Genomic DNA, 24,430 nt, shown 5'->3' on the forward strand with positions numbered 1-24,430 from the left:
CCGAGCTGTGTGCAGCCCAGGCTCTGAGCGATGGTATGAACTTGAGTGTGTTCGTATTGGAAAGCGGTTACCTCTGACAGCTCGATGAGTGTAGGTTAGTATCATGCGCTTCTTCCTGCTTTTGGGTGTGTGTGTCTCACTGTGTGGGTGGCTCAGCGAGCGTCTCGCTGTGTGGGTGGTTAGTGTGTGTGTGTGTGTGTGTCTGCGTGAGTGTGTTCTGGACCACAACTTATGTATTGACTGCACACTTCCGCACTGATAGCGTGCTGAGGGAAATCGAGAGTGTAGAGACAGAGCTGGCTTTGTGAGGACTTGCAGTATTTTGGTGAGCGAGTCTAACAAACAAACAGTACTGACTTCTCACGAATTTCACATGCAAAACACAAGCAGGTATTTGCATGGCATGCATGCACTGAAAGATGGAGAAGTAGGCATATAAGCCGGACCTGCTGAAAGGCCAAATGCATGGGCTCTGGTTTACTGTTAGGATGGGTCTTGACCTTCATGGGAATTTTTGCACTCTCATTGCATCATTTATTTGTTCTAGGTTTGAAGCACCCAGAATGTGTGGCAATAATAAAAATAAAATGAAAAATGCACCTGTTCCACATGCTCAAAGACCGTCGTTGTCTGCTGACTGAAGCATCTTGTTCTCACTGTGCCCAGCCCGAGTGGCAATGGAGCAGCTTCTTTATGAGTGGGGTCCCTGCTGCCGCGACGCGGCTGCTGTTCTGGGATCTGGAAATTTCTCCACACCAGGCACAAATCGGAAACCGCTCTTCACTGAAACATTCAGCTCGCTACGCTAAGAGGCCTTGATTTTTTGACCCTTTGTTCCGATGATGCATCTTCTTCAGTCCCACGGGGGCCGTTCTCTTAAAACCCCTTCCTAATGCCTTTTTCGCAAGTGGACCAAGTCAAGCCTGCTGCCAGTTCTCACACCGGCCAATCCCAGACCGTCGCTCTATAAATCCAGGTCTGCGATACCTGCTCGTGAACTCGGCCCACAGCCTAAACCGCAGATCGATTCTGACCGGGGAAGCACTGGATCTTCTTTATAGAGGCAGGAAAAAAAGAAGGGAAAAAAAAAAAAAACAAGCTTGCAGTTTCACAACTTAAAGGCTAGCCAGCTGGCCAACTTGCTGAATTACACTGCGTTTGCGGTCATCCTGCCAGTTCCCAGGAAGCAGTGAGCAGGCCAGGTCTGGCGCTCATTGGCCCCGGCGCTCATCTCACACAGCGCCTCCTATAGGTAGGAAGCAGTACGGCTGCAGGCCAGGGTGACTTTGTGACGGCAGCCGCAGTCGGCTCTGATTTAAGGTAATCCCTGCTGATTGCTCAGACGCGTTCACGCAGTTCTGACGTTCTCCTTATCCTCTTTATTGCTCTCATTAGTGCTCCTCTTGTCCCCGTAACTGCCTGTTCCGCTTCTTGGAAAGATCGCCGGTGTTGGAAGGGCTTCAGTCGGGCCTCGTCTTGTCATTTAGGCCTTTTTTTAGGCTCCCTCTTTGCTTTTTCTTGCTTCCTCAGTGTTTCAAAGAAAAAGGTAATTCACTGATAATAGTGATGAGTCATGGTTACTGGCTCCGTCTTCCTGGACAGACCCCAGTGTTGGAAAGGGCCTCATATTTGATGACAGTTTGGCAAATTTCACCAAAGACACTTAGATTCAGAATAGGGGCGGGATCATTTACTCGCCTAAATGAGTTTTTGCCAGCACATCCTGAAATGTTCTTTTTAAATGCAAAAAATCTTTCAATACTAATTGCAAGGACGAAAGTGTGCCACCCTTAATAAAGAAAGGTACTTTCAATGGTATGTTAGTATGTTGCTTCTTGTTATGTTAGTTTGCTATTTATTGTTATTATTTTTTTATTTTATTCAAACTTACTGCATGGTAGACCGTCTATTGTAGGAGATTATTATTTGTAAAGATAGTCATGCAAAATAAGTGATGTGGCATTTTCAAAACCCGGCATTTTTTAAAACCTCTAACATTAGTTCAGGCCCCTGATTTCACCTCATTTGACACGTGAATCAGCCTTGGCCTGAAATGTTCCCACTGCTGTATGTGTTTAATAAGTTGATTCATTTTATAATTTGTTATCCTGGTTTGTGACTTGGTGTGTCTCTGTGGTCTTGTTAGTGTGCGTGCAGCAAAGACATGGAGGTTTTTTGTGGCGGGCACCTTTCACCCACACGCTCTCTGCATCCCTCCACCAATGAAAGGTTGGCACGTCCCACTGTGGCACTGTCTGTCACCTCACCCCGCCCACCTGGCCTCGCATGAGGGCAACCCGGCTAGACTGGCGTCGCGGTGCCCATGTACCCAGCATCCGGGTTCACCGTGGGAGCCTCGGGGGTGGGAATATTAGGCATTAACTAGGCGGCTCTGCTCACAAAGTTAGCGCTACCATGGAACGCGCACAACCAAGTGCTGCAGAGAGAGGATAGGAAGAGAGGCTGAGAGGAAGGAGAGGACCCGAAAGGATGGTAGGATGAGATAAACGGGGAAAGGGAAGAGAAGAGCAGGAAAGATAGTGAAAGGGGGAGTAAACATGAGCATGTCAGCATCAGCTTCTTTCCCACACAAACGCGCACACACACAACGCGCACACACACACACACACACTCACACACACACACACTCACACAAAGTGGTGCAGCAGGCATAGAACATACACAGCAGATTGGCAAGTCACAGAATTCTATTGCGTGGCTATGAGGAAGTGTGTCAGGCTGGCCCTTCCTCTGAGCTCGTGCTAAAGGAGAGAGCTCTGTAGCCCCTGAGCTCGTGCTAAAGGAGAGAGCTCTGCAGCCCCTGAGCTCATACTAAAGGAGAGAGCACTGCAGCCCCTGAGCTCATGCTAAAGGAGAGCACTGCAGCCCCTGAGCTCATGCTAAAGGAGAGCTCTGTAGCCCCTGAGCTCATACTAAAGGAGAGCACTGCAGCCCCTGAGCTCATTCTAAAGGAGAGAGCACTGCGGCCCCTGAGCTCATACTAAAGGAGAGCACTGCAGCCCCTGAGCTCGTGCTAAAGGAGAGCACTGCAGCCCCTGAGCTCATACTAAAGGAGAGAGCACTGCGGCCCCTGAGCTCATGCTAAAGGTGAGAGCACTGCAGCCCCTGAGCTCGTGCTAAAGGAGAGAGCGCTGCAGCCCCTGAGCTCATTCTAAAGGAGAGAGCTCTGCAGCCCCTGAGCTCATGCTAAAGGAGAGAGCTCTGCAGCCCCTGAGCTCGTGCTAAAGGAGAGCACTGCAGCCCCTGAGCTCGTGCTAAAGGAGAGCACTGTGGCCCCTGAGCTCGTGCTAAAGGAGAGCACTGTGGCCCCTGAGCTCGTGCTAAAGGAGAGAGCTCTGCAGCCTCTGAGCTCATACTAAAGGAGAGAGCTCTGCAGCCTCTGAGCTCATACTAAAGGAGAGAGCACTGTGGCCCCTGAGCTCGTGCTAAAGGAGAGCTCTGCGGCCCCTGAGCTCGTGCTAAAGGAGAGCACTGCAGCCCCTGAGCTCATGCTAAAGGAGAGCTCTGCAGCCCCTGAGCTCGTGCTAAAGGAGAGAGCACTGCAGCCCCTGAGCTCGTGCTAAAGGAGAGAGCACTGCAGCCCCTGAGCTCGTGCTAAAGGAGAGAGCACTGCAGCCCCTGAGCTCATGCTAAAGGAGAGAGCACTGCAGCCCCTGAGCTCATTCTAAAGGAGAGAGCACTGCAGCCCCTGAGCTCATTCTAAAGGAGAGAGCACTGCAGCCCCTGAGCTCATTCTAAAGGAGAGAGCTCTGCAGCCCCTGAGCTCGTGCTGAAGGAGAGCACTGCAGCCCCTGAGCTCGTGCTAAAGGAGAGCTCTGTAGCCCCTGAGCTCGTGCTAAAGGAGAGCTCTGTAGCCCCTGAGCTCGTGCTAAAGGTGAGAGCACTGCAGCCCCTGAGCTCATGCTAAAGAAGAGAGCACTGCAGCCCCTGAGCTCATGCTAAAGGAGAGCACTGCAGCCCCTGAGCTCGTGCTAAAGGAGAGCTCTGTAGCCCCTGAGCTCGTGCTAAAGGAGAGCACTGTGGCCCCTGAGCTCGTGCTAAAGGAGAGCACCATGGCCCCTGAGCTCGTGCTAAAGGAGAGCTCTGCAGCCCCTGAGCTCGTGCTAAAGGAGAGCTCTGCAGCCCCTGAGCTCGTGCTAAAGGAGAGCTCTGCAGCCCCTGAGCTCGTGCTAAAGGAGAGCACTGCAGCCCCTGAGCTCGTGCTAAAGGAGAGAGCACTGCAGCCCCTGAGCTCGTGCTAAAGGAGAGCACTGCAGCCCCTGAGCTCGTGCTAAAGGAGAGAGCACTGCAGCCCCTGAGCTCGTGCTAAAGGAGAGAGCACTGCAGCCCCTGAGCTCGTGCTAAAGGAGAGCTCTGCAGCCCCTGAGCTCATGCTAAAGGAGAGCTCTGCAGCCCCTGAGCTCGTGCTAAAGGAGAGCACTGCAGCCCCTGAGCTCATGCTAAAGGAGAGCACTGCAGCCCCTGAGCTCATGCTAAAGGAGAGAGCACTGCAGCCCCTGAGCTCGTGCTAAAGGAGAGCACTGCAGCCCCTGAGCTCGTGCTAAAGGAGAGCTCTGCAGCCCCTGAGCTCGTGCTAAAGGAGAGCACTGTAGCCTCTGAGCTCATACTAAAGGAGAGAGCACTGCAGCCCCTGAGCTCATGCTAAAGGAGAGCTCTGCAGCCCCTGAGCTCGTGCTAAAGGAGAGCACTGCAGCCCCTGAGCTCGTGCTAAAGGAGAGCACTGCAGCCCCTGAGCTCGTGCTAAAGGAGAGCACGTGGCAGCTCAAAGGGCTCATTTAGCTGCCTTTATTCTTCCACCCCAAGCTGCACTTTCTGTTCCACCTTCTCCATAAGCAGCACATTCACCGGTCAAAAATAAGATAAACCTAGATACAATATATAGCAATGACCTGCTCTAGCACAATCAGTAATGTAGTACACTGTTAGAAATCACCAGTTAATTATCAAATTAAGAAATTACATTTCAGAGGGAGGTTCAGGTGATGCTGAAGCAAGGAGAGTAGGAGAGGTGGTTGGCAGAGGTTCACCGGAAGGGCATGAGGCGGGTGAGAGGAGAGCTTTCCGGAAGGAGCGTGATTGTTTTTGTGTTTTTGCTTCCTGTTTTTTTTTTTTTTTTTTAATCCCTGTAAGATTATTCTCCTGTGATCCAATTAGAGTGTGAATTAAAGGCCTATTTTAACGGCGGTAATCAGCTTGCCCTGACACTGCGAGCAGAGCGGGCGAGGTGCGCGGGCGGGGGAGGCCAGCGGGGACACGTTTCCCGCCGGGACGGAGTCACTGTCACGCGACGGCAAGGGGTCCGGAGTCGCCATGGCGACGCGAGCGTGCCCCCCAGGCGCGAGGCTTGGGCCATAATGACCGGCCCCCCCGTTAGTGAGGCCCTTCAGAGCCAGGAGTTCCCGGTCTCTGCCTGCAGGAGCCCGCAGCCCTGTGGAGATGTGGAGGCAGCCCCCCATTTGACCCCATGCCTCATTATGACTTTGTGCAGCAGGCATAACTGTAGAGCAGGTGCTTAAAACAGAGAGCAAAACTAAACTGGAGCACAACGCGTACGCGGCCGCTGAGTCAGCGCGTCTGGGCAGGTCGTTTGGTGTTATTTTGGGTGTTTTGCTCCCGGCCACCAGTTTCCTTGGTGAAGAGTGTTTTGGTGATTGTCTGAGACGCGTCAGGAAGTGTAGCATGGCAGACCGATCGGTATCTGGAGCCAATTTGGAGCGCTTGGGAGATGGGCCCATTGTGAAGCTCGGGGGCTGACGTGGGCCGTCTGAGGGCCGATTGGCTGAATTAAACGACAGCGCTCCGTTATTGAGGGTAATTCTTCCACGGCGAGTCTCCCCAGACAAGTTTGTGTCGGCGCCAAAGTCCTCCTTATCATCCTTTATTGCGTAGATTAGCCCTCGTCTTTCTACCCATAATTCCCTTCCAAGTTCCTGGAAACCTCTCAATACATGGAAAGGTCCTGCATGACCACCACCGACAAAGGCGGTGGGGGGTTGGCCGTGTGGCTGATATTATGGCCCTCCAGACATTACTCATTTGTTTTTAATCTCCAATGTCCCTTACATCACCACCATCCCCCCTTGGTGGGGGGGTGTTTAACTTGTCAGGACATATGATGTGTGAATCGGCTGATTAAGATCTGTGTGTGTTTCTGTCCCTTGCCTCATGTGCAAGTCAGATAACATGTTCGTTTACCCATCTCTCTCTCTCTCTCTCTCTCTCTCCCTTTCTCTCTCAGGGTTCCTGCTGTTCAAGGATTTCTGTCTGAATGAGATCGATGAGGCGGTCCCGCAGCTCAAGTTCTATGAAGAGGTAACACTCGTCCGCCTGCTCTTCCTGGGCTCTGTCCGTCCTGACCCCGGGCCCTCCAGGCCCCCTGTTTGTGCGGGAGCAGATCACCCCTCTCTTTCTAGGAAGCGTGGGGGTTTGGACTCCAGCCACATTCGGTTGGGGCATATGAGGTCGCTCATTCTGTTTTCGCCAAAGACGTACCCAAGACAGCAATAAAGTGGCGTGTGACATCTGAGATCTTTTCCTATGAAATTTTTGCCGGAGTCCTGAACAAACTCTATAAAAATCGCGGATTCGAATCAGGACTTTGACCAGCATTTCCTTGTACGGAGGCAGTAGTGCGTGGTATTGTTGGAAGCTAGGCTTTCGCCTCGAGGAAGTTTAGCTGATCTCCGCAAATGCAAATGTTGGATTTTTGTCGCAACGAGGTCATTTGTAAATTTGCGCTCTAGTTCCCAAGCGATGCTCAATGCAGGGAAATGCTGGATCAGAGCATGGCATGTTTACGCCGCTGCAGAACTGTGCCAGGTTCTCTGTTTTCACATAAACACGATGTTATCCGCTCATTACTGCTGCACCGTCGCACGCAGGTCTTCCCTGTCTTTTACGTTTCCAGCTAACTGATTATTCCTGGCTTCAGTCCAGTTGTTATCGTGAGAACCCGAACAGCGTGGCTGAGCCGCTGGTCCATGCGCGAATGCGCTACGTTTGCTAACGGAGATGATCTTCGCATCGTTAGCGTCTTCCTCCGCCTTTGGTGCAGTTTGAGCTGGGCGTTTAGACCGGTTGAACTGGGTGTTTCTGGAGACCGGTTGCGTCACGTAGGGCCTTTCCGTCCCGGTTGCGACGGTTGCACACGCGGGGGTGGCTCTTGACATTTTTCGAAGGCAGATAAAAGCTTGCCAGAACTAGCGGGGCCTAGCAGTCCGCCCCAAACGCTGCCCTCTTGCCCCGGTGCCGGAGCTTATCAGATTGGCCTCGTTCCCGCCGTCCTACGCGCTCCGCAAACTTTACCCCAGCTCCTGTCGCGCTGCACGCAGGAGCAGCTCTCAGTAGCGCTTTCTTATAAGCTTTTCTGTTAGCCGAACGTGCCGTTACTTTGAGCTTGGGTGCATTCAATTGCGTTTCATTGTAGGAGATTAAATTCCCCCATTAACTGGTGAAGGCCATGCTGACGGTGCAGCCCCGTTTCTCCACGATAAAATCCCTCCTGAGCTCTAAACTCAGGTCCTCGTTCAAGGGCGTCACCGGGCTCGTCGTAATCCAGTGAGTTCGAGCCCTCAGTCTGCCACTTCACCTCGCGGTGTTTGTCTGAATGTAATCCAGGCCCATGAAGCAGGTACAACACCGATGTACATGGGCTCAGGAAGTGTTTTAGCAGCCTTTGGGATTAAGGTATTTGCGGCAGGGATTAAGGATCATATGATTGCATTGCAGATTATGCAGTAATCTGCTGTGATCGTTTCAGATTAAGGAGTACGAGAAGCTGGACTCGGAGGAAGAGCGGCTCTGTCGCAGCCGGCAGATCTATGACGGCTACATCATGAAGGAGCTCCTGTCCTGTTCACACGTAAGCTCCGCCCACTCCCTCCTCCACTCTCAACATCACCCAATAATCTACCCACTCAGTGCACCACCTAAAAATTCTCCCCTCCACTCAAAACATCTCGTAAAAAATCTGCCCTCCACTCGAAACATAACTCAAAATTTTGCCTCATGACATCAACCCCCCCACCTCCCCCCCCTTCCACTCCTGGTGCCAGCTCAAACACTGCCTGTCTGTCTACACCTGACATCAACCGAACTCCACCCCTCCACTCCTGGTGCCTCCTGAAACTGCCTTTCCGCTCCCAACATCAGCACCCTCTGAGGCGCTGAGGGCTTTCTCCAAATCTCTACGTCCAGCCCTCTGCTGCTTTTGCCCTTTGATTTAAAGTGGTTTTGAAATCCTACCTCAGCCAGTTTTTTTTTTCTTTTTCCATTGGTGAGGATGCAGTGCTTAATTTGGCAGGCCTGTTTACGGTGCGGGCTCTCATTGGATTACACTGAAGCGCTCTTTTTGGGTTGATGCCCTTATCTCGGGTGTCTGACAGCTTAGACAATGGTCTGAGCTCCACTTCAGAGCTCCCAAGTGTTTCTGATTTATTTTGCACTTTGGGTAAATGCTATCCAGACCATTTCAAATCCATGGTATCTCCCTCGCATGAAGTAAATGTGCAGACCCGTTCTCTTTTTCGAGTTACGCTTTTGTCTGTCGCCTGCTGTACCACGACTTTTCAACGTGCGCCTAATCACCTGCTTCACGCTGTACATTCTTACGCTGCATGTGGTTCGAGATTGAGCTCGGCGCGTGTGTTAATTGTTGAATATCCGCTCAAAAACTGGCCGAGCACATTTGCCAGACAAGACAGCGCTCTGCAGTACACGTTCTCCGCAGCAGGAAGGCTGCTAAGCCAATCTTGTTTTCTTTCTTTGAGGATGGTTATCGTCTTAATCGATGGCTACATTTAGCTCGCTAATTGTTGCGCTCAAGACTCTTCATTGAATTACAGCGGAAAAATGCAATTTCCCTGACGCGTCGCACGGTCACATGCGGCCGTGCGGGCTGCAGCGTCAGTTGGCCGTCAGTGAATTGGAAAACGAGGGGGTCGGTCTATTTGCGGAGATGTCCAGGGTCAGATGTCCACTGCTGCGACCGCTCAGGAAGCGTTCTGCAGGACGTCGGCTTTGGCCTGACCGAAAACCTGTGCTTTGCTCACCATCCAAATGGACAGAGAAAAGCCTTTTCTGCCTTCCCCTAGCCCTTGCCCTCTGAGTGTTACTGTCCACACGGTTTTTTACTTTTAAGTAAGAATGTGTTGAATTGGGATTGTCAGGTACTGTAAAAACGAAAAAAGTTCATTCTTGTGTGGAATGTTTTTCTCAGGGTCAAAATTTGTTTGATCGAGAGTTACCCATGTAATAGAAATGATTGCAAGACATGTGGGTTTTGGTTCTTTAAGAGAACATTGTGGCCAGATTAGTGTCTTAACTTGGGTGAACCTTCTAATGACTTTTTAATTAAATAAATAAAATTAATCTTTTTTATTTTTTTTATTTTGCTGGCTCTTGATATCATCATCTTTTTGTGTAACTACACTCACATCACTCGAAGACCCATGGGTGAATATTCCAGTTTTACATCAAACCAGAACTCACCCTGGTTTAAAATTTTCAAATATTCATGACTCTGCGCAGAAGATCTCATTACGAGGTTCAGCTGCCAGGTTGACGTGAGCTTTATACACAGCGGTTCTGGGGAGTTCTGAGCAGCGCTTCAAAAGAGAAACCCGGCAAAATCGGGGAGGCTTGATAGTTTCTTTCCTACGCGGCGTTCAAAAGAAATGTTCAGATTTTGATTCGAACCGGCAGCCCCTCCGGAACGCGGCGGCGACCTCCGTGCGGCTGGGTCGGCTCGTCCTCTGCTGCGCCGCCGGCAGACGTGAGCTTTGCCGTAATTTCACCGAATTGCTTCACCCTCTTCTGCTCCGCTCGGCAAGTTGTGCCCGATTGGTTCCTTTCATTCGCTGGAACAGAGGCTTTTTGAGCAGAAGGCTTATGATTCGGTCCCCTTGCTTTGCGAGGCTCTGAGCGCTGGGCTGCTGGGTCACCCTCGTCTTTCGTTCTCAAAGTCAAAACGGTTTCGTTCTGAATAGATCGTGCCGCGAAAAACAATATTTTCAAGCAATTAGGGGAAGATCTTTGGTGCTCTTTGCTGAGCCTGAAAGGCATCGGTTAGCTGTAAAATGGATACTGATGCGAACACTCCAGTACCCCAAAGTACCACTCCAGCGTTTCTTATAATTGGTCCGTAGCTATGATAGTTTAGTTTCGAACCGTGGTAGAACTGTGTTCTCGACAGCAACGAACTGTACCAGGGTTCACTTGGAAGAGGACAAAGACAAAAGTTTTTTTTAGCGATCCATGGTTCGTTTGTTTGGTGCACACCCGAGTACAGGTGGAGGTTTCACAAAATGTTCAAAATGAACCCAGAAATGTGGGTTTGTTTTGTCTGCACCAAATGAGGTAGGTGTGAATACACCCTTACATATTCCATATTCATTCAAAAACGTAATCGTATTAGATTGCGTACAACTATTGTGTTCGTTTTCAATGATGTGCTTTTTGGGGGGGCGGGGGGTTTGAAACAATTTACATCTTTATTTAATTTATGTTCCTACCATTGAAATAAGCCAAGGCCTAAATGCTGAAAGTGTGGATACGTGGTCACTGTAATTTGTGGAAGAGTTCCAAGTGAAAGAAAATGAGCCAAATCTTTTTTGTGTTAAATCTATTTAAGCACCTTTTCAACAGTTGTACTAATCAAGAGATTGGCTGCAGCGAGAGCCAGCGTAGACAGGGGTACCCCAGAGCCCAGCTTCAGAACCGCTAGGCTTGCAGAGAATGCGTTGTTACTTCTCACACTTGTTAGGGAGCAAAAGCAGGCAAAATGACTCCAGTCCTTGATGGCGTGCACTTGTAGAACTGACAGGCTGCACATGGCAGCGTTACCCATAAGCCTGAGCGACTGGGCTGCGGCCGCGTGCGGTTGATAGATACAAGCCCTCCACCTGGCAGCAGACGCGGCGTGACATCTGCAGGAAGCGGGCCAGATCCTCCGCAGACGCGCACGCGGGTGAGAGAGCACCGATCCCCAAGCCAAGCCCTCGGGTCCCCTGTCGTCTCTGGGCTTGAGTTAAAACCCGGAGTGGACCTCGGCCGGACCGGGAGATGTGCAGTAGGTGTGGAGCTTCAGTGAGTGAGTGGGATTAAAGCGATAAGGACTCCACTCTCAGCCAGTTGCCACTGGGCTCAGGAAGGTCTCACTGCAGAATATTCCCTTTGTGAGATAACAAATTGGGTCCCAACCCTGTTCCTGGAGATCTGCTGTGCTGTCCGGTAGGTTGTCATCTCGACCCTGATGCGGCATACCTGATGCTGTTAATTGAGGTTTGCTTCGTTAGGGTTTGAGTGATGGTAGATCTCCAGGGACACTCAGCTGGGACCCATTCCGATAATGGACCCCGCCCCCCGTCCTGGCGTCACACCTCTCTGTCTCCCCTCTTGCAGCCCTTCTCCAAGAAAGCAGTGGATCACGTCCAGACTCACCTGGCCAAGAAGCAGGTGCCTCCCACTCTCTTCCAGGTGAGCGCGAGCACAAACGCTAGGTGGCGCTGTGTTGCCCGTTAGGCCGCGTGGACACCGTCACCAGCCAGCTGTGTCACAGCCGTCTTAGAATGGGCTGTCTGGACCACAGATACTACAGGATCACCAGATACTCAACTCCTGCGTTCCTGCCACCCTCTCCGTTTAACTGCAAGAGGTTCTGTTGGGTAGCTGAGCATCCCTTGATACTGTATTGTACTTGGTCACACCTTTTAATGAAGTTGCGGGCGATGCATCCAAATGGAATGGAATGGAAAGGCCAAACTAAGAAATAATTCAGGTTAAAAAGTGGAGTATCTGGTGTCTCTGTAGATTCTATACATGTGCCCCTTATCTCTGTCTGGCAGTCAGGTGAAGATGCTGAACCAGACCTGGGTCAAATACGTATTTGTTTTGGATTCAAATACTTTTCTACGCTTTACTGACCTTGTCTGGTGTATTGGAATCAATGAAATACTCTCAAAAAGTGCTAACCCCGCCTTCATATTAGCAGGCTCACTTACACCAGGCAAGATCAATGGAGCACAGAAAAGCATTTGAATCCAAAACAAAGACACATTTGCGCTGAGCTAAGGCGGCTTTCTTTCCCTGCCGGCGCGGCAGTCGGGGCAAGCGCGCTGATGCGTCCCTGTCCTCCCTCTCTCCCGCAGCCCTACATCGTGGAGATCTGCGACAGCCTGCGAGGGAAGATCTTCCAGAAGTTCATCGAGAGGTGAGCGCGTGGCCTGACCTTTGACCCGCGGGTGGGCGGGTTTCCTCCGCGCGTTGTTTTGTGAACGGTCTCGCGCGTCTCGCTCGGTGCGGCGCGTCCGCGTCCCCCGCCTGGGAAGAGCGGCTGACTGTGCGGCTGTGCTTGAGCTTCCCGCCTCACTGCGCCTTTCTTTCTCCCACAGCGACAAGTTCACCCGCTTCTGCCAGTGGAAGAATGTAGAGCTCAACATCCACGTAAGTGTATGTGTCTTTGTGCTTGTATATGAAAATAACAGTGTGTGTGTGTGTGATTGTGTGATTGTGTGCGTGTGAGACCCTTTGAGTGAGTGTTGTGTGTGTGTGTGAGACCCTTTGAGTGAGTGGTGTGTGTTGTGTGAGACCCTTTGAGGAGGTGTGTGTGTTGTTGTGTGTGTGTGTGTGTGTGTGTGTGTGTGTGTGTGTGTGTGTGTGTGTGTGAGAGACCTTTGAGTGAGTGTGTGTGTGTGTGTGTGTGTGTGTGAGAGACCCTTTGAGTGAGTGTGTGTTAACTGAAGACATTTGGTAGGCCCGTTGGTGCTGCTGTTTCGGGTAACGATATCCTCTGTCCCTCGCTCTCCTCCCCCCCAGTTGACCATGAATGACTTCAGCGTCCACCGGATCATCGGCAGGGGCGGCTTTGGGGAAGTGTACGGCTGCAGGAAGGCAGACACGGGGAAAATGTGAGTCTGTGCGGAGGAGAGCATGATGGGATGGGTGGAGGAGAGGAAGGGGTTGGAAGAGAGAAATGAGTCACAGCAGCAACGCCATCAGCGGTTTCAGACCAGAATGAGTGTATAGCCTTCATTAGCCCTTTCCTTACCCTGTGTGTGTGTGTGTGCGTGTGCGTGTCTGTGTGTGTGTGTGTGCGCGCGTGCTGTCTGTGTGTGTGCGTGTATCTCTGTGTGCGTGTGTGTGCGCGTGCGTGCGTGCGTGCGTGCGTGCGTGCGTGCGTGCGTGCGTGCGTGCGTGCGTGCGTGCGTGCGTGTGTGTGTGTGCGCGTGCGTGCGTGTGCGTGTGCGTGTGTGTGTGTGTGTGTGTGTGTGTGTCTCTCAGGTATGCCATGAAGTGTCTGGATAAGAAGCGGATTAAGATGAAGCAGGGGGAGACGCTGGCACTCAATGAGAGAATCATGCTGTCACTCGTCAGCACTGGGGTGAGTGCCCTACACACACACACACACACACACACACACACACACACACACACACACTGGTGCGTGCACACTGGTGCACTCAGGTAAACACACACGTGTTCATCTCTCTCTCTCTCTCTCTGCAGGACTGCCCCTTCATTGTGTGTATGACGTATGCCTTCCACACTCCAGACAAACTCTGCTTTATCTTGGACTTAATGAATGGTAAGAATTCTCCCCCATTCACTCTCTCCTTCCGTCCATTCCCATCTCCCTCCTTCCATTCACCCTCTCCCTCCATACATTCACCCTCTCCCTCCATCCATTCCCCTCTCCCTCCATCCATTCACCCTCTCCCTCCATCCATTCCCATCTCCCTCCATCCAAAACCATCTCCCTCCATCCATTCCCCCTCTCCCTCCATACATTCACCCTCTCACTCCATCCAAACCATCTCCCTCCATCCATTCACCCTCTCCCTCCATCCATTCCCATCTCCCTCCATCCATTCACCCTCTCCCTCCATCCAAAACCATCTCCCTCCATCCATTCACCCTCTCCCTCCATACATTCACCCTCTCACTCCATCCAAAACCATCTCCCTCCATCCATTCACCCTCTCCCTCCATCCATTCCCATCTCCCTCCTTCCATTCACCCTCTCCCTCCATCCATTACCTTCTCCCTCCATCCATTCACCCTCTCCCTCCATCCATTCACCCTCTCCCTCCATCCATTCCCATCTCCCTCCATCCAAAACCATCTCCCTCCATCCATTCACCCTCTCCCTCCATACATTCACCCTCTCACTCCATCCAAAACCATCTCCCTCCATCCATTCACCCTCTCCCTCCATCCATTCCCATCTCCCTCCTTCCATTCACCCTCTCCCTCCATCCATTCCCATCTCCCTCCTTCCATTCACCCTCTCCCTCCATCCATTACCCTCTCCCTCCATCCAAAACCATCTCCCTCCATCCATTCACCCTCTCACTCCATCCAAAACCATCTCCCTCCATCCATTCACCCTCTCCCTCCATCCAAAACCATCTCCCTCCATCCATTACCCTCTCCCTCCATCCAAAACCATCTCCCTCCATCCATTCACCCTCTCCCTCCATCCATTCACCCTCTCCCTCCATCCAAAACCATCTCCCTCCTTCCATTCACCATCTCCCTCCATCCATTCACCCTCTCCCACCATCCAAAACCATCTCCCTCCATCCATTCCCCTCTCCCTCCATCCGTCCCCCTCACTCAGTAGAGACCTCATGGCGTTGGATGTGCGATCCTGTCCCTCCTCCTTACGTTTGCTCCTCTGTCCCTGCGTCAGGCGGTGACCTGCACTACCACCTCTCCCAGCACGGCGTCTTCAGTGAGAAGGAGATGCGCTTCTACGCTGCCGAGATCATCCTGGGCCTGGAGCACATGCACAACCGATTCGTCGTCTACAGAGACCTCAAGGCAAGGCCCCTCTCTCTCTCTCTCTCTCTCTCTCTCTCTGTCTCCCCCCCCAGTCTGTCTCTCTGTCTCTGTCTTCCTGCCTTTTCTCTTATCCCAAACGTCTGCCTCTCAATCTCTTCCTTTCTCTCACCCGTTGCTCTCGATCTCTCGATTCCCATGTCTCTCTCTCTCTCCCTCTCGGTGTCTGCTGCTCCATCTCGCTGCTTTCTCTCCGTTTCTCTCTCTCTCTCTCTCATTACACATCTCTTTCAGTATGTCACACACTCATTCCCTCAGCTGACCTGCCTTTCATGTCTCTCTCGCTTTCACACCTTTTTTAGATGGAGTTTTCATATATCTAAAATTCCATTTTTCAGCCTCTCCTTCCCCCCCGTTCTCTCTCTGTCTGTCTGACATGGGGGGGGTGGGGAGGGGCGCTGCCAGAGCCCGTGAGACTGGGGCTCTTACTGGAGGGAGAAAGGGGGAGACAAACGCTATAATTTAAAAAAAAATGAAAATAATGAGCGTAATCGTTATAAAAACAGCAGCGATGGGAGGGTCCTAAAAGAGGGAATTGCAGTAGTTTTGTGATGAAGGTAAGATGGTGAAAGGGTTGTATTTCCCACTGTGATGCTGATGAAATGACGGGCGTGTGTTTACGCTCTCCCCCCCCCCCCCCTCCCCCCCCCGCAGCCGGCCAACATCCTGCTGGACGAGCACGGCCACGTGCGCATCTCTGACCTGGGCCTGGCCTGCGACTTCTCCAAGAAGAAGCCTCACGCCAGCGTGTCAGTCTGCCCCGCCGCCCGCGCTGTCGCAGTGTGTGTGTGTGTGTGCGTGTGTGTGTGCGTGTGTGTGCGCGTGTGTGTGCGCGCGTGTGTGCGCGTGTGTGTGCGTGTGTGTGCGTGTGTGTGTGTGAGGGTGTGTGAGGGTGTGTGTGTGTGCGTGCGTGCGTGTGTGTGTGTGAGCGTGTGCGTGTGTGCGTGCGTGTGTGTGCGTGTGCGTGTGTGTGTGTGCATGTGTGTGCACGTGCGTGCATGCGTTTTGCATTGTGTTTGTATTACCTGAGTGACTTCTGGCTCTCATGGTGATTTCTGTATTAATGCCATAATTGTGTGTGTGTGTGTGCGCATCTGTGTGTGTGTGTGTGTGTGTGTGTGCGTGTTGCAGGGGGACTCATGGCTACATGGCCCCTGAGGTCCTGCAGAAGGGGACGGCCTATGACAGCAGCGCTGACTGGTTCTCTCTGGGCTGCATGCTCTTCAAACTGCTGCGAGGGTGAGCATCCTCCATCTCTGTGTCTGTCTGCTCCCTCCCTGCCCCCCTCCTCCCTCCTTCCCTCCCTCCCTCCCGCTCTCTCCTTTTCTCTCGCTCCTGTTTGATGTGGAGTGTAAAGTTTAAATGTCAGTGCTTTGGACCCAGGAGGTCAGCTCACAGACATCAGAGAAAGGGAGGGAAGGAGGCGGAGAGAGGGGGAGAGAGACAGAGAGAGAGAGGGAGAAAAGCAGGGGTGGGGGTGGTTGCCACGGCGAGGGAGGAAGGCGGAGCGGGGCAGCGTGCGGGCGAGCGAGAGGAGTGCGTCTCTCCATTGATGTGTCCGTGCGTTTGAACACTTCAAAGGCAGGAGAGAGAGGTCAGCAGGGCCCGGCCGGGCTGCAGGATGAGACAGACCGAAAACCAGAACACAGCACACAGGACAGACCCGCCCCTATCCCCACTCTCCCACTGCCCTTCTGTGAAAGACCTGTCCCAATCCCCACTCTCCCACTGCCCTTCTGTGAAAGACCCGCCCCTATCCCCACTCTCCCACTGCCCTTCTGTGAAAGACCTGTCCCATCCCCACTCTCCCACTGCCATCTGTGAAAGACCTGTCCCATCCCCACTCTCCCACTGCCCTTCTGTGAAAGACCGCCCAATCCCCACTCTCCCACTGCCCTTCTGTGAAAGACCTGTCCAATCCCCCTCTCCCCTGCCATCTGTGAAAGATCCCCCACTACACTCTCCACTCCCATCTGTGAAAGACCTGTCCTATCCCCACTCTCCCACTGCCCTTCTGTGAAAGACCTGTCCCAATCCCCACTCTCCCACTGCCCTTCTGTGAAAGACCCGCCCCTATCCCCACTCTCCCACTGCCCTTCTGTGAAAGACCTGTCCCAATCCCCACTCTCCCACTGCCCTTCTGTGAAAGACCTGTCCCAATCCCCACTCTCCCACTGCCCTTCTGTGAAAGACCTGTCCCAATCCCCACTCTCCCACTGCCCTTCTGTGAAAGACCTGTCCCAATCCCCACTCTCCCACTTCCCATCTGTGAAAGACCCACCCCAATCCCCAGTCTCCCACTGCTCGTCTGTGAAAGACCCGCCACAGTCCCCACCCTCCTGCTGCTGTCTGTGAAAGATCCACACCAATCCCTACCCTACCGCTGCTGTCTGTCTGTGAATCACCTGGCCCATCCGACTCTCCCACTGCCCATCTGTGAAGGACTCACACCAATTCCCACCCAACGCTGCTGTCTGTGAAAGACCCGCCACAATCCCAATCCTCACCCACCCAACGCCTGTCTGTAAGACCCCACCCTATTCCCCATCTCTTCCCACTGCTTGTCTGTGAAAGAGTGTCTCTCCAATTTTTCAGTTTTTCTTGCTCCGTACTCTCAACCCTCCTCCACCCCCACAACCAACACACACACACGCACACACACACACACACACACACGCACACACGCACGCACACCCTCCCCTCCCCCTGTCCATCACCAACGGCGAGCCGTCTCTTTGCAGGCACAGTCCATTTCGACAGCACAAGACCAAAGACAAACACGAGATCGACCGCATGACTCTTACCATGGTGAGTGCACACCCCGACCCCCTTCCACTAACTACACTTCCCATGATTCCTAAACCGCTTTTCACCAGACCCCAGGTGCTCATGCATACCTGCAATTATCTTTGTCGTCACATGTTCACATTGTGGTACAGAATACTCAAGGCTTTATCTTTGAGCGGAACTGAAACATTGAACTGTTTTATGGAATATTATCCAAAAAAATAATAATCTTTAGAATTTGATATTTAAACTGCAGCCTGATATTTATTCGAAGAACAAATGTTGAGAGTTGAATAAAAATAAAATTGCAGGAAATCTCATTCAATAAGCATGAGATGATGAACACTAGGAAAGTGGCCATTTGGCAGGTTCATACACCCCAAGCGTCTAGCTGGCGCCAAGCTGCTTTGTAATTTCTTGGGATATTCAACCAAAAAGTTCTGCGTGGGCTTTGCTCCGCCTGCAGAGGGGTTCTGAGCACCTTTCTGATGAGCCGTGTGCATCAGAGCAGGGAGATCCTGGCAAATCACATGAGAATATTGGCTTTGCATATCCAAAGACAGGCTGCGCTGTTTCTGTCAGCCAGGTTGTTCCTGTGAATTCTAAATGACATTCGGTGTGTGTGCGTGTGTGTGTGTGTGTGTGTGTGTGTGTTCGTCTCCGTGTATGGTGCATTTCAGTACAGGCAGGATTTCACTTAACTATCTGACACCAACTGCAAGACGCCACATTGCCTGAGGCGAGCAAAATATTTTGTCGGAGAAACTCCGGATAAGCGGAGTAGGTCCCGGAGAAAAACGAGAAGCGACTGCAGAGGAGCCGCTTCGTTTTCCGCCAAGACTAAACGGCATTTTACATTTCAATAAAAATAGAACGAGACTCGATTGCGCTCCGCCTCGCCTCCTTCAAAGGGCTACAAATGACCGATTTAGAAAACGCGCATTCTTCATTCCAAATTACCGCCTGATAAATCTTTTAATCCCCAGACGGTGGGCACCGCCAACTTATCATGAGATTGTAAAAGCATCCAAGAATTCGCCCGTCAATTAAAGGATGTTAAGAATATGGCAGAGATCAACATGACTAATCGTTGAAAGCAGACAGTGGTGGTAAGATGGCAGAACTGTAGCTGGATAGTGATTTATTCTGGATGAATTGCTCGTGTGGTAGACAGAGTTTCGCTCTGCTCTGCGGTACGCTTTCATTTTTCAAGCTGTTCAGACGAGTTTGAGAAGGAGGAAGGACGTGGATGCGCTGTTATTTTCAGGTCGTCCCCTCCAGCTGGGCGTGGTGTTGGTAAGCGTGCGTGTGGGGGGAGGGAGCAAGAGCGGCGGCGACGGCGGTGGCGCATGTTTTTAATTGGAATGAAGCGCTCGTCTGTCGATGAGTTGAAATGGGCGGAGTTCACTTCCTCGGTCTCTGTCCGTGAGGAGTCGGGGGGGGTGGGGGGGGGGCACGTGGGCACGTGCTCGGTGCTGGAGCCTCCACGCCGGGTTGGCGAGTGGGGAGGTCAGGGCCGTGGAGAGCTGTACCGTGTGTGGAAACGCGGTGTTGACTTAACACGGTCACATGGCGGTTCGTCATGTTGACACGATGCAAACATCGCTTGTTTGACAACATCACATGTATTGACAGACACGTGCAAACATGTGAGGGCACACGACTTAACACGCACCACTGTTGCACACGCGCACACACTCACGCACACACTCACGCGCACGCACACTCGCGCACACGCACACACGCACACGCGCACACACTCACGCACACGCACACACACACACTCGCGCACACACGCACAGAAGCGGGTGATGCTGTGGAAGAGTGGGTGATTATGAGCCTTCCTGCCCGGGTGTGGTTGCTAACCTGCTCCCTGTCTCCCTTTCAGAACGTGGAGCTGCCGGACTCTTTCTCAGCAGAGCTCAAGTCTCTGTTGGAAGGGCTGTTGCAAAGAGACGTGGCCAAGAGGCTGGGCTGCCTGGGGAGGGGGTAAGAGAAGCCGCCGCCGCCGCCGCCGCGTCTCCTGGGCACTGGAGCGCTAGCATGTAACCGTCAGGGAGACCCTAGAGGACACGGTCGTTTCTGATTGGGCCGTGGCACCGGGTGCGTCTCTGATTGGCCCGTGGCACCGGGTGCGTCTCTGATTGGCCCGTGGCACCGGGTGCGTCTCTGATTGGCCCATGGCTCCGCGTGCGTTTCCGATTGGGCTGTGGCTCCACGTGCGTCTCTGATTGGGCCGTGGCACCGCAGACCGCGAGCGGCATTGCAGTTCGCAGCCGAGGGTCGACCCGCCGACCCGAGCCGTCAGACTTTTCCTGTGCTCCGTCGCAAAGCCCCGCCCCCCACACACAGGCGGTCACCGTAACCCCACCCCCTCCGCACCTTAAACAGCCCGTGGTCTCGGCCACGCCTCTCGCCAGAGCTGCGGACCCTCTCAGCCGCATGCAGCAGAGCTGCGCCTCGCTCGTCTCCAGCGGTTACGCCTGCGTGTTTACCTGGGCATGCGCTCGCTTGTGTTTCTGCACACATCGTGTGTTTAGATAAATATCGCCCGACCCCCGACCCCTGCCGTCAGGAGACTCCCCGCTGTTCCCTGACCGCGTTTATAATCGGCTTTTCTTCCTTCTAACAAGGTCTAAGCGTCCCCCCACCAAAATTAAAACCCTGCATGGCAATTAAAAAAAATCAATCATTTTGAATTATGAATGACGGCCTCATTAATATTCATCGTGGGCGTGTCACGCGGGCCGATTGGGCTCGCCGCGCGGTCTCTGACGGACGGGCCGGAGCGAAGCCTGAGTAATGCAGTCGTTTAAACATCTCTGCGTCGCGCGCCAGCGAGCCCTTCATAGCCACGCCTCCTCGGGCGCTCCGCTCCGCGCGGGGGAGGAGGCCGCGGAGGCGTCTGTGTACATGCGGCTTTTCCGCCAGAAACGCCTCCTCCTCTTAGCCCCGCCAAAGCCAATACTGTTTTTTTTTTTTTTGCTTTGTTTTCCCGCAAATATTGACCCGTGAGGTAAGACCGGCGATTGACACGACTCCGCGCCGCGTCTTTATTTGCGTGTAGTGAGTCGGCCCAAACGTCAGAAGACTGCCTCAGGCGGGCCGGGGGGGGGGTGTCAGTGCGTTTGCGTGCGGCGTCTTGGTAACGGGCGCAGTCGCGATGCCGTAAAGCGCGTCTCCTCATTCGTCAGGAGGGTCAGGCCCGCGGAACGCAGGACTCTCAGGTCACATGTCCTCTGACGCTGAGCGTAGCGGCTGAGATCCAGAGTAGCTCAAACCAGGGATCTTCGCCTGAGGGATGAAGCGCGGTGTCATCGTACTGTGTTGGGACATTTTTATTTATTTTTTTGTGCACAAAAGAACGGGGGGTTTTTTAGCAAGGGGTCGTGTTGCAAATTGGATCTGTCTGCTCCTTCGGGATTGGGTAAGAGTGGATTTTGAGGATGGCTAATCGAACTTCGGAAGGGTAGAGTCAATATATCCAATCTGATTAGGTCCTGCTTGGGATTTGGTTCCATTACATCCTGCGATTCTGTGCTCAGTTAGCTTAAAATGCACCATCACATCGCACAATATTTGTTGCCGACAAGCAGTAAAACAAATAAAAACAACGGGACAAAGAAAGCTTGAATAATAATAGCGAGATGTGTGCCGGTGGTCTGTTTCGATAAGCCTCTGAATTTCTGTAGCGTCGAAACATCTTCTGTTCCGAAGAGCTGCGGCGCATTCCATTTCATTTTTCCAGTTCTTGGTCGTCTGTGCGAATCTTCGAACCTGTAAATCTTCTCGGGGAATGCTGAGAGTGGAAAGTCTTCCTGGTCCCCCCGGAGGGCCGGAGGCACAGCTGCTGCCGCTGAGCAGCCGCGCTGATGGAGCTCCCCGAACGGGCTCCTGCTCTCCCGTGTGGCGTCTGTCACCCCGCCGGCGGCCCGGCCGCGGTGGGCGGGGCCCTGGGCTCCTGACGCCGCCGTTCGGGGACCCGACCTCTTGAAAAAGAAGGGCAGTGCGGCCGGCACGCTAAGCATGCTGGGAGGGGATTTCGACCCCCGCTCGTAACGACGGAACGGTCGTGCTGGGTTTTCCGCGAATTCTGCGCTGCCACCTGGTGGCCTGGCGCGGAACCGCGCCGGCGGTCTCGTTTCGAGCGTGGCTTCGAAGACGTGACGTGACGGGAGCGGGTGGCGTTTCTCCCGTGTGGGGGGGGGGGGGGGGTTTAAGGTTTCAAATAAACTGAGGGGCGGTCTTTCTCTTCTCAGGGCTCCAGAGGTGAAGGAGCATCTCTTCTTCAAAGGGATAGACTGGCAGCAGGTCTATCTCCAAAAGGTGAGGCGAACTCGGCCGTCCCGGCTCCTCGGTGCCTGTGAGTGCAGAGAACGCCCGTCGGCTCCCGAAAACGTCCTCTCCTCAAGCCCAGACCCCTGAGCCCAAACCCCAGAGCCCAAACCCCAGAGCCCAGAGCCCAGAGCCCAAAGCCCAGAGCCCAGACCCCTGAGCCCAAAGCCCAGCCTTTCTTGAGTGAACCCCAGGATGCTCGTCCCTCTGGCCTTCATTCCCTCACATGGCGGAGGGCTGTGTGTATTTTCTCCCAGGGCTGTGTTGTATGTAGTGTCTTCACTGCCACTGCGGGAGAGAGGGCGCTTATTCGCTGTCTAGCAGGTCTGTGATTGGTTTGATCCCTGTAGTCATTGGAGGACACTAATGGAGGGTTATGCGTTGGCTCCTCCCATCTGTACAGACCCCACCCACACTCCTAAACTCTGGTGCTGAGGTTACAAAATGGCGCACACACACACGTTCATATACACACGCACGCAGCCATGCACACACACACACACACACACACACACGGTCCTGCAGGCTGACTGATCACTGCAGTCGTTGGCGTCTGCATGTTTTCCTCTGGCAGTGTTGTAATAGAAGAGATCAGCAGCTTCTTGTTTCTGGTTGGAGTCATCTGGCTGATTAAATAGCCTTTTGTTTTGGCTCGCTGAAGAATTTGCCCCTTTTGTTGCCATGGATTCCCCTTAGCTACCAAGAAAGCAGCTCTGCAAGAATGTCTTTATCCCTGTTCTGTGCTTACACTCTCCGACACAGGCCTGGCACAGGGAATTGTAACTCTGTTACCTCTGACAGGACCATGCCACTGTTTGCCTTTAAAAGATTGTAACTGTGTTACCCTGACACACAGCTGTGTGACTTAACTGGGAGAGAGCTGTGTGACTGTGTTACCTAGGACAGAACTGTGTTGGGTCTTGGAACGGAAGTGTGAGTGTGTTACCTGGCACGCGCCTGTGACTGTTAAGTGTGACATGACTCACTGTGTTTCCTGTGACAGGACTGCGTGACTGCACTGTAGCAGTGCTGAGCATGTGCGTTGGTGTGCTGTGCTTTGCGGAATAATACATCGTGTGGCATTGTGTCGTGTGGTCACGTGACAGTGTGTAGTTGTGTGTGAGTGCATTGTGTGGTTGTGCGAGAATGCGTTGTGCGGTTGTATGAGTGTTGTGTGCTTGTGTGAGAATGCGTTGTGCAGGTGTGTGAGAACGTGGTGTGTGCTTGTGTGAGTGTTGTGTGGTTGTGTGAGAATGCGTTGTGCAGGTGTGTGAGAATGCGTTATGCGGTTGTGTGAGAACGCGTTGTGCGGGTGTGTGACTGCGTGCCCTTGTTCTGCAGTACTCTCCACCCTTGATCCCTCCGAGAGGGGAAGTCAATGCCGCAGACGCCTTCGACATCGGATCCTTCGACGAAGAGGATACCAAGGGCATTAAGGTCAGCCAGGACTCCGGGTTCTGCCTGTCTGTCTCCACACTGCCTGTTTACTCCGCCCAGCTCTATTATGTCTTCTGTAGTCTTTGTTCCTTCTGTTGTGACTCTACTGGTCTGTCAGCTCCATAGACTGTAGAAAAATATGGACAAAGTCACTGTGACATCACCCATTGACTCTCCATGGGCTTGGTGAAAAGGGTTTTGAAGCCTGGGTAGTGTAGTTTGTGGACACCGCCATGTTGTACAAATTGGAGCCAGAGACTGCACAGTAGGGACTTGAAGTCCAGTCGTCCACTAAGCGCGTGAGATACAGTGACTCGGTAGTGAAGCAAACTGTCCCTGATTCGTCCACAAAATATTACCGGCTTGTCCAAATAGCACAATAGCTTAACAAATCGGCATATGGGGAGACGTGAAATGAAGAAAAAACACCAATTGCGACTACTTTGTCTTGCGGGAAAAAATGATTGACTTTTTGTATTTTGACCGTGTTGTTGCCATGGACTTCCTTTAAAACGGGCTCTACGCTGGAGCCAGCTGCAGTGTCGCTCATGAGCAACGTCTTTCAACAGGACAAGGAAGTGAGCTTCAAAAACGCAGCCCGGTTTTGGCCGCTTGGTCAGACCCCATTGGTCGGTGACCTCTCTGCTCTAGTACCTACTCCACGAGAGCTGCTCAGGCCTTCTGTCTGTCTGCTGTGTCCGTGGCGAGGAAGCGTTTTGCAATCACTGCCGAAGTTGCGTTAGGTTGACGTGGTTGCGCACTAGCTAAGTGGTACTGTGTGTGTGATTTGCATGTTCACCGCAGTACCCGGTTTGAGGAGCCCACCTCTTTCCTGGGGCTGGATTTAAACGAATGCTTTCTCTCTCTCCCCCCCCTTCCTCCCTCCAGCTGCTGGACAGTGACCAGGAGCTGTACAAGAACTTTCCCTTAGTGATCTCGGAGCGCTGGCAGCAGGAGGTGGCGGAGACCGTGTACGAGGCCGTCAACTGCGACACGGACAAGAACGAGGCCC

The 24,430-nt window shown here is 52.9% G+C and overlaps 1 protein-coding gene across 3 annotated transcripts in view; it reads left to right on the forward strand.

Moving 5' to 3' along the window:
* Positions 1-24,430, forward strand: part of grk3 (G protein-coupled receptor kinase 3) — a 63,278-nt gene that overhangs the window by 30,657 nt on the left and 8,191 nt on the right. For 2 of the 3 annotated variants that reach the window (XM_064308790.1, XM_064308788.1), the window contains exons 3-18: positions 6,260-6,333; positions 7,781-7,882; positions 11,422-11,496; positions 12,168-12,229; positions 12,411-12,468; positions 12,835-12,926; positions 13,300-13,399; positions 13,525-13,603; positions 14,711-14,841; positions 15,514-15,608; positions 15,991-16,098; positions 17,601-17,667; positions 19,535-19,635; positions 21,906-21,972; positions 23,323-23,418; positions 24,307-24,430. The exon at positions 24,307-24,430 is cut by the window's right edge and continues 39 nt beyond it. In XM_064308790.1, the coding sequence (XP_064164860.1) occupies positions 6,260-6,333; positions 7,781-7,882; positions 11,422-11,496; positions 12,168-12,229; positions 12,411-12,468; positions 12,835-12,926; positions 13,300-13,399; positions 13,525-13,603; positions 14,711-14,841; positions 15,514-15,608; positions 15,991-16,098; positions 17,601-17,667; positions 19,535-19,635; positions 21,906-21,972; positions 23,323-23,418; positions 24,307-24,430 (1,431 nt within the window). The remainder of the gene's footprint in view (positions 1-6,259; positions 6,334-7,780; positions 7,883-11,421; positions 11,497-12,167; positions 12,230-12,410; positions 12,469-12,834; positions 12,927-13,299; positions 13,400-13,524; positions 13,604-14,710; positions 14,842-15,513; positions 15,609-15,990; positions 16,099-17,600; positions 17,668-19,534; positions 19,636-21,905; positions 21,973-23,322; positions 23,419-24,306) is intronic. The other variant, XM_064308789.1, reaches the window with a different exon arrangement.

The sequence above is a fragment of the Anguilla rostrata genome, chromosome 14 (assembly GCF_018555375.3).
Source record: "Anguilla rostrata isolate EN2019 chromosome 14, ASM1855537v3, whole genome shotgun sequence".
NCBI lineage: Eukaryota > Metazoa > Chordata > Actinopteri > Anguilliformes > Anguillidae > Anguilla > Anguilla rostrata.